This window comes from Physeter macrocephalus, chromosome 1 (genome assembly GCF_002837175.3).
Source record: "Physeter macrocephalus isolate SW-GA chromosome 1, ASM283717v5, whole genome shotgun sequence".
Taxonomy (NCBI): domain Eukaryota; kingdom Metazoa; phylum Chordata; class Mammalia; order Artiodactyla; family Physeteridae; genus Physeter; species Physeter macrocephalus.
In genome coordinates this window covers 19,739,140-19,748,754 of record NC_041214.2, presented here as the reverse complement: position 1 = coordinate 19,748,754, position 9,615 = coordinate 19,739,140, and the positions used below count along the sequence as shown (strand labels likewise).

The 9,615-nt window shown below is 41.6% G+C and overlaps 1 protein-coding gene across 2 annotated transcripts in view; it reads left to right on the top strand.

The window, feature by feature from the left end:
* GYG1 (glycogenin 1) overlaps positions 1-7,393 on the top strand; it is a 38,131-nt gene extending 30,738 nt beyond the window's left edge. For both annotated transcript variants that reach the window (XM_024131843.3, XM_055084381.1), the window contains exons 6-7: positions 4,029-4,248; positions 6,529-7,393. In XM_024131843.3, coding sequence (XP_023987611.1) covers positions 4,029-4,248; positions 6,529-6,702 — 394 coding nt within the window. In that variant the 3' untranslated portion in view covers positions 6,703-7,393. The remainder of the gene's footprint in view (positions 1-4,028; positions 4,249-6,528) is intronic.
* Positions 7,394-9,615: the final 2,222 nt, after the last annotated feature.

Genomic DNA, 9,615 nt, shown 5'->3' with positions numbered 1-9,615 from the left:
TGTATATGTATAGCTGATTCACTTTGTTACACAGCAGAAACTAACACACCATTGGAAAGCAATTATACTCCAATAAAGATGTTAAAAAAAAAAAAACTTTCTGAAAAGAAAGACTGCTCGGTCGATGAAAGGACTATCCAGTGGGCAGAATTTTTCACGTTGTTAGGGGGGAATAGGTAAAGAAGGTAATTTTGAGAAAGGGGGTCCTTCCCCTGGCCACAGAAGGTGACAGTGATTTAGCGTTAGAGAAGCACTTAGGCATCATGGATTCATGAAGGTAGAGCCCAGGCCTGAGCCCCACGGAAATGCAGGGTGTGGACCGTCCGCAGTGGCGTTCCTGTTGACATGCAAGGAGAAGGCCACGGGCCACGTGGGGAGGAATCCGCCCGGCACGACGCCGGTGCCCAGGGAGGTGGCAGAGGCCCCTGAGCCACCTCGGGGCACAGACAGAGCCGGAGGCTGAGGTGTGCACTCCTGCCTCCCGCAGAGACTGGGCCGTCTTGCGGTGCAGGCGTGTTGGCCGCTTTGCGGTGGCATTCTACTGTGGATTGGACCGTTGAACCCTTCCTCTGCGTTCGATCTGGGAAGGCCCTTAGACACTGCCCAGCACGGTCCAATTGTGGGTCCTAAGAAGCACCACCGTCTGTTTCTTGCTCTTGTTTCCCCCCTTTCCCCCTAAACTTTGTGCAAACTGTCTCCCTCTGAGAACAGTCTTCAGACGGTGCTAAGTTGCTTGCTTTGTAGCTTTCTTTCCTATTAATTACTTTCTGCTGTTCTGTCCTTGACTATACGGGCCGTGTTTCCAGGGCTCATTTCCAACTTCGATGTTGACCATCTGTAGGCAGGGAGTTAATCCGTGGAGTAACAAATGACACTCTCGGGTGATGTCCTTACAATTCTGGGAGTGTCTTACAAGTACAGCCTAGCTGTGGATGAGAACCTTGGCTCTGGAGCCAGACTGCTTGGGTGGAATCCCTGCCTTGTCACCCACCAGCCACGTGATCCTAGACAAGTTAACTTCTTCCTGCCTTGGTTTCCTCGCATAGTTGCTTCTGGAGATTAACTGAGGTAAACCATGCAGATGTTAACCAGTGCCTGGCACAGGTGAGTACTCTATATAGGTTAGCGATTCCGAGGACTGCTGCCTACGCAGCTGTGAACTGTCAGGAGAGTGGGCTGGAAGGGAATAAAGTTCATGCTGTGTTCATGTTTTATCTTAATGAGTGTTGCTACCTCTCACGGCTCTCACGTAACGGCTGCGTGTGACGTTTAAATTAGGCCCGGCGGGTCATGGGTTGAGACTTACTGGTCAGTTAATAAAGGAGACGCAAACAAGTGTTTTTGCTCCAGGCAGGGAAGCCAGGGCAGGAGGAGTGGATGTCTGGAGGTGGGAGGGGCACCTCCTCTTTCACGTGTGCTCTGCTCTGGCTGTGGGCTTACGTGTACCACGAGGCCGAGGCAGAGTGCCTGTCGTCCCCGCCCACCCCCCCGCCCCACCGGCACGCAAGCATCAGGTCTCTGGGATGGGTTCCCCCATCACCATTAGAACACTTGTTGAAGGCACTTCTCTTCATCCCGCTTCTCTTTCGCAGCCTCGTCTGAAGCCTCTTCTGAAAACCTCCACCGGCAGTAATTGCTTTGGAATGTCCATAGCCCTTCATGTCAGCACTGCCCTGCTGGCCCCGGCTTGTTGCCTTGCTTGTGCTACTGTTTCTTATTTTTATGTAGATGACTCATCTCCATGTTTGGATAAAGCCTCTTAGGGTTGCACGCTGACCACAGTATAGTGCCTTACACGTAACAGTTGCTTATTTAATTGACAGCCCTCTCTGTGCACAGATTTGAGCATTATGATTTATCCTTTTAAGGATAACATTGAGAGTTCTTGTGTGTATATGTGCACAAGTATGTGTGTGCATGTAAAATATACCACGTTTATAAAATAGAGAGTAAGCTTGGGGATATCAAGTATCCACTTCATCTTCAAAAGAAATGCACTGGAGGATAGTTAGTTATCCTTAGGAGGAAATTTACAGTAAGCTCTCTTTTTCTTGCATGGATTTGGAGTAGCAGCGTGGTAGGATGGTAAGAGCTTAGGTTTAAGAGAGGGGCAAAACTGTGCCAAATGCCATCTCTGCCACTAAACAGCCGTATGGCTCTGGGCAACTCACTTAGCCTCTAGGAGCCTCCATTTAACACATTAGTAAAATTTACCTGGCAGGACGATTATTCCCAAATGTGTCCTGAAAGAATTTGGGCCCCAAACATAGTAAACTGTCAGATAATGATAGCTGTATAACAGGTCTGTGACATTAAAAACAAAGGAAAAAACAAAAAAACCTTTAGGAGATAAGAGTTACATGAATAGAGTTTGCATTGTTTTGAACTGTACGTCATGCTCAAATATTTCGGTTGCCTGTAGGATAACTCCACTTAAAATCTGACACTTGAGCCCAACACCCAAGGATCTGTCCCATTTTACCTTTCCCAATCAAAGCTTCCTCTTTGGCTCTCATTGGAGGATGCTCGGTCTGGTACACACATGCTCACCTGCTACCTGCACCCCCCTGCCTACAATTCCCTGTTTTAGCACCAGCTACCCAGCTCCTATCTGTTGGACAAATTTTAAGTCACATCCACTATCTCAGCACCTCCGCCCCACTGACCTTAGCTTTCAGTGACCTCCTTGCTTCTGAATTCTTAGGGCACTCACCGTTGCCATCTTCCTTTTGGCACTTGTATTCACCTTTATCATTATTTCGTTTTACATGTATAGATTTCCTCCCAGCCAGAACAGGACCATTCTTAAGTCTTACTTTTTTTATATTATGAGATAATATAGTGTATATACAAGAGGATGTACAAAAATGTTTAGTTTTTAAAACACCTTCACCACCCAAGTTAAGGAATGGAACATAACCAGTATCTTGGAAGCCCCTTTTCGTCTTTCCCAACACAGCTTCCCCTTTCCTCCCAAGATAACCAATATCATGAGATTTACATTGATTACAGTTTTCTACTCTTTAAACAGTACGTTTTTTGTCCTTATGTAAGTAGATTCATATGTATTTCTATTTGAATTTGTATTTGTATAATTTCTTTTTTTCAACATATTTTGAAAAGTCATCCTTTTGCAATGTGATCTGGGTGGCTACAGTTCATTCATTTTCACTGCTATATAGTATTCTGTGATATGAATATACCAGAAGTTGTCCTTAAAACAAAAACAGAATGGATAACCATCCAATTTCAGTGACATTCAGCAATCAGCATGTATTTCTTGCTCATATGTTATTGAATAGTCTGGGACAGCTCTGATCATCTCAGCTGAGTTTGGAGCCAGGCCACAGGTTTGATCCACATCTGTTGTGACTGTCTCATTCTTCTGGAACCAGCAGGCTACCCAGGGTACATTCTTCCACTGGCAGAAGTTGTAGCTTCAGGGAGGCTGAACAGAAACAAGCCATGCTATTTTAAGGCACACTGTCACTCTGCCCACATTTCATTGGTGAAAGCAAGTCATGCAAACATGCAAATATCAGTCAGGCAGGAAGTGTACTCCCCCTGTAGAGACTGGGAAAAGGCATGAACGGTTGCTGAACAGTAACCTAAGTGTAGTCATTTCAGTTGTTTCCAGTTTATGACTATTTCAAACAGTGCTACTGCTGTGAACATTTTGATTATGTTTCCTGCTGCGCACGTGTAAGAGTTTCTGTAGGGTATGTGCCTAGGGGCTGAGCTTCCTTCTGGGTTGGAGAGTGTGAGCATTTTCAGTTTTACTAGGTAATATCAAATGGTTTAACAAGTGGCTGTACCTCTGCTATCCACGGTGGATCAGTGTTGGGTTGTTGCACTGACCCACTGCTACTTTGGGATTTTGTGTCTATTTAACATATAATTGAATAATTTTAGAAGTCTAAAATTGTTTCAGTGAGCTCAACTTTTTTTCCAACCACTGCTGCAGGATGGAAGGTGAACTGTCAGTGCTCAGAATCCACTAACTGTTTCAACTTGTGCTCACTTGGCAGATTTGGTGCAAATGCCAAAGTTGTACATTTCCTAGGACGAATCAAACCGTGGAATTATACTTACGATCCTCAAACAAAAAGTGTCAGAAGTGAGTCCCATGATCCCACTGTGACTCATCCAGAGTTTCTCAACCTGTGGTGGGACATCTTCACTACCAGCGTTTCACCTCTGCTTCAGCAGTTTGGCCTTGTCAAAGACACCCGCTCATACGTACACGTGGTAGGTTCTGTTTTTTTCCTTCAGGTAATCTGATGCTGTATTTTTTAAAACTTGGTATACTAGTAGAGATGGAATATTTAGTGGTATTTTGACCAAAGAGATAAAGTAAGACTTCGTGGAAAGAAAACGATGTCCATCTTAGAGTGGAGAAATATTACCAGCAAAGATTAGAGCAGAAGTAGATTTTGTGGCAAATTTCATTAGACCTGGGAGCACAGGAAACGTTTTTAGAGGTTTAGATGGATGGATGGATAGAGAGATAGAGATAAAGAGATAGATATAGATAGAGAGATAGATAGATCTATATATAATATATATATATCCATGTTATAACTATAAAATTCTTAGCCCATTGTCCTAAGATTGTAAAGATTATTCCCTCAAAATAGTGGTTTACAAAAACAAAGAACGCCCCATTTCATGTTTTAGAAACTGCAAGTGTTTAAATATACCTATTTTATTTTTGCCATCCGTGTAGAAGAATATATTCCAAGTGAAAATTACAATAACATGAACATACAGCAAATACTTTTCTGGGATTATTTTGATTTGCCATGTTTTACTCCTCTGGCTGTATTGGATCTTGAAAAATAAATCTCTCTGTAAGAGGAAGATGACGTTAACATTTACAGTAACAATTCTGACTTTAAAGGTCTTCCTCTGAGGTTTATTATTCTTTTGGAAGCATTGGAAGAGGATGAGAAATTAAACTTCTATGTTACATATTAAGATATAAAGAATAAAACTGAATGGGTAAATTATAATCAAGTCTTAACAGATCAGTTAATTACCTTGCTATAATTATAAGAGACTATAAGGTTATAAGAGATCCTTCTCTTTGCTATGGTATAGATTTTAGCCATTTCACTTATGAGCACTTGTGCCAAAATATAAAAAGGAGAAAGGGAAAAATAACACTTACATTCTTACACTAATTGCTTTCTATGGACCAGGAAGTAATACTTATACAGTACTTGGAACATTGCCGGGTACACAGTAAGTGCTTAAGATATCTATTCTTATTTAACCCTTATAAGCACTCTGTCAAGTAAGTATTATTTTTGTTAATATCCCTTTTATATATTAAAATTAACCGAGCCTTAAAGCAGCTACACACCTTCCCTTAGTTACGTAACAGACGAGTCCGCAGCAGAACTGTACTCATGCCCAGGTCTGAGAGACTGCTGTCCTTATGAGGGGCGCTGCGAGCGGAGGACTCTGCAGGAGGCTCCTGTGTCCCGCCGGTGGCGTGGGGAAGGACTGAACGTTGCCTCAGCTGTGATATAATCCCGTGGAATCTACCCCAATACCTTGGAATTCCAGGATATTTAAATACATACATACTCATACCTACACATCTGTATAGCAACAAAAACAGCTAATCAAACATTTTGTTCTACCATTTTCTCTGTTAAAAACAATACCTGTGTGTATTCGTTTGCCTTCCTTTTTCTCTAAGACTTCCAGTACTATCACACCTGAGAGCTTTCTGAAGGATAACTTTGATGTTCTTTTATGATACTACTGAAGTTAGTTGCCTACCTGTATGTAATGAGAATCGAATTTAATGCAGAGTAGGTTTGCTCCATTTCCTGCACGTTTACCTTGTTCCTTCCCCAGCCCAAGGACTGAGGGTTATGAATCAAGGGAAGGTGAAGATGGGAAATGAAGACTTACTCAAAACTAAGCAAATTAACAGAAGCTGCAGGAATAGCTACTACTTGGTAATAAGCTTGAACAGGAAGATCAATTTGGTGTATGGCTCAGACCGTTTAGCTCTCGCTTTTATAACGTGACGGCTGTGTATGTGGTGCGGCTCTCTGCTTAGGTTCTTTCTGAAGTGTAGCTTCTGAGGTATCATTTCGTTTAAGTTCTCAACCTTTCTGAGCCCACACAGATCAAGAACTTATCGTGAGACTTGTGTTCCCTTGTCCATCCATCTTACACTTTCTAATGAACTGTTGCAGCTTTCAGACTTGGCCTATACACTGGCTTTCTCTTGTGGCTTCTGTAGAAAGGTATGCAGAACTTAAACATTAACCCTACCCAATTAATTTGTTCTCCCTATGTTTTCACCGAGTCAAGAAGTCTTCATTTTGTTAGGAAAAATATCATGATCCTTGTATTTCTGTGTCTTGTTTTGTTTCATGTAATACTTTTCAGTTTTTGCTACCTTGCATGATAATTCATCCTGGTTCTTCTCACCTTCTTCAGTTTATTGCATTCTTTAAAATGGGCTTTCAGCTCTAAAGGAGTCTCTGATTATTCTCCCCTTTCTAGGAAAATGTCTCAGGAGCCGTGTCACAGCTGTCCCTTGGGGAGACCCCGGCTCCGGCACAGCCTTTTGTCTCCTCGGAAGAGCGGAAGGAACGGTGGGAACAGGGCCAGGCTGATTACCTGGGAGCAGATTCCTTTGACAACATCCAGAGGAAGCTTGACACTTACCTCCAGTAGAGACACTGCCCTTTTCCCTGGACACATCCACTTCCCAGGCACTTGTTTCTGATACTTAGTGTCTAGAGCTGGGTTAAGAAAGGTCTGTTACAGTTGTTAGAGGCTTTCATTAAAATCCATCAGAGGTGGGTGGGGGGTTTTGCAGGACAACTGGTGAGAACTGGGCAAAAGTTAAGTAGCAATTCTGTTATATGAACCACAGTTCTGCTTTTTAACCCTCAGCTTGTATTTCAGAAATTCTCAGTTATGCTGATTGCCAACATACGTGGTAAGGGAAACTCAAATCTTAAGCTGTTAAGATGGCTGTATCAACTCTTAAAATGTGCCAAGCCAGGCTCCAAATCAGTCTCCCTTCAGATTGGGACACAGTAGCTGTCTCTTGCTTGCTTGGTGTACCCTCCACTAGACCTGCATTTTAGAATCGCCCAGAGGCTGCCAGAGTGATTGTAATTCTGCTTTCAGGTAAAGACAACCTATAATAACACTGCTGAGTGATTCATAAGCATATCAACAAATGGTGTTAACCCATTTTATTTCCTAGTCTTAGTGTCTGAAGATGTTCACCAGGTTTTCTATGTACAGTAAGGCGGCATGCTAAAATGCTTTCGTTCAGTTCTGTATATCTGAAAACAGCAGTGTGATGGTTACCTACAGTGGCACCTTGTATGAAAAATAAAGATTTATTGACATATCTTGGCTGTCTAATTCAATTAAGGGCACCCACTCCCCTTGAAAAAAAAGTATTAGGGAATTTTTCGTAATTTGTAGAATTTGTGTTTTAAAAACCAGTGTGAAGCTTGACACTGAAATACATGCTTTAAAATTGGTTTCTAGATATCAAGAGATATCTGCATCTAGTGTTCTCCAGTGATGGTGACGGATCTGATCTAATAGATGGAGGAAAGGGAGATCAAATTAATCTGTCACCCACATTTCTGTATGAAGTGGGTATTCAAATTTTAGAATACTGTAACCTTAAAATCATCGTAGGTTCATCGTCAGTCTCTAAACATACTCAATAATCTTTCAGGACTGTTACAATCAGTACCAGACCCAATGTCTTATAGCATTTTTATCCATGGCTTAGAGTGATAGAAGTATAAAGCATGTTTATTCAATGTACAGGTGTCCTAGGTTGCAAGGATGGCAAGCTAGTGAAGGGTATGATCTAAAATGTCGTTTTAAAACCGAAGTGAGTAATCAGAAGTCATTCTGTTGAAGAAGGCAAGAGAGACCATGACAAGAAACTTTAGAGGTTTAACTGGCCAGAAGCCGCAGTGACTGGCTTTTAACCTTCAAGATCACCTTCCCTTATTTCCACAATAGCCTACTGGTTACACAGGTCAGCCCTATTCAGTAAGGGTGTGAATGAATATACAGGGTATATGGAAACCTGGAGGGCAAGAATGGATGGTGGTGGGGGGCACCCTGGAGGCTGGCTACCAGAAGAGCTTAAGAAGAACCTGAGGACTTACCTAAAATTGTAAACTGTTAAATGACAAATGATTTCTGAAGATAAAATAAGCTACGATTATTTGGACTGTGGAAGATGAGTTGCTGTGATCTTCGAAGTACACGAAGCGCTACCAGAGATTTAAGTGCCTCTGCGTGTCAGGTGCCATGGTGCAAAGACCCCTCGAGATACTCCTAGTCCAAGAATCTCTGCACTGAGAGGTATGAGCTAAACCCTTCCAATGAGAATCCAACGCATAGAAAAATCTGGCTAAACTGAAATTAAATTCATTATGGTGTAATTTGCAAGTCATACAAATAGAGTCTTTATTTCTGGACAATCTATTTGTGCCTAATTTTAAAGTTCATTTCAGCCCTCCGTTGCTTTCACAGTCTCAATGGTCATAAAGATGTATCTGATTTCAAGGAAATACTTGAGCTTATTCCAGAAATTACATCTCTCAAAGCATTAATTCAGTCATCTCAGTTTCACATCAAACACAATTTGAGTTGACATACATATTCAAGACAGACAACACAATAATTCATTGAACAAGCACTTAAGTACTGACCATATCACACGTGATGGACATTAGAAATATAGGAGTGTACAAGACAGACATAGTTCCTTATATTCTAGTAGGAAAACAGACTGAAAGAGAAATGAACATATATAATTGCAAATTATGCTTAATAAAGTACACTGACAACAGGGAAAGTCCAGCTTTAGAGCAGTCAGGAAAGAGCTCCTACAAGATGATGATTAAGCCAGAAAGAGAAGCTCTGAGGTATAGCCAAAAGGGAGTGAGGAGAAGGAAGAATATCCCCTTCAGAGGAAATGGTGCGAGCAGGCGAGAACTTGGTGGAGATAAAGGCTTATAAGACAGGATGGAGAGGTATGCGGCGGCTTCATAGGTGGAGGTATGGGCTTTGGATTTTACTTTAAATTCAACAGCAATTGATTGAAGTTTTATTAATGTAATTTATATTTAACTTTTTATTAATGGGGACTTATGTAGAGACATACAAAGGTAAGCAGAATAGTATAAAGAACCCCCATCACCCAATTTCAACAATCGTTTCATCTGTGTCCCCATCAACTCTTCCCCTACTAGACTACTTGGAAGCAAATCCCAGATAAGAAATTTCATATGAAATATTCCCATATATATCTTTAAAACATAAGGACTTCAGAAAATTATCTCACCAAGAAACTATTAATTCCAAACGTCCTCCATTATTTTGTGTTTTATTTCCACTTTGATCTTAAGATCCAAGGAAGGCCCATACAGTGCAATTGGCTGATACAGATCTCTGATTGCAATTTATTTACTGAAGAAAGCAGGTTATTTGTCCTGTCTCCCACACTCTTCACTTTACGGATTGCAATTTGACATGTTTCCTTGTATTCTGTATTTCTTATAAACTGATTTAGAGGGCCCGTCAGATCAAGGTGTGATT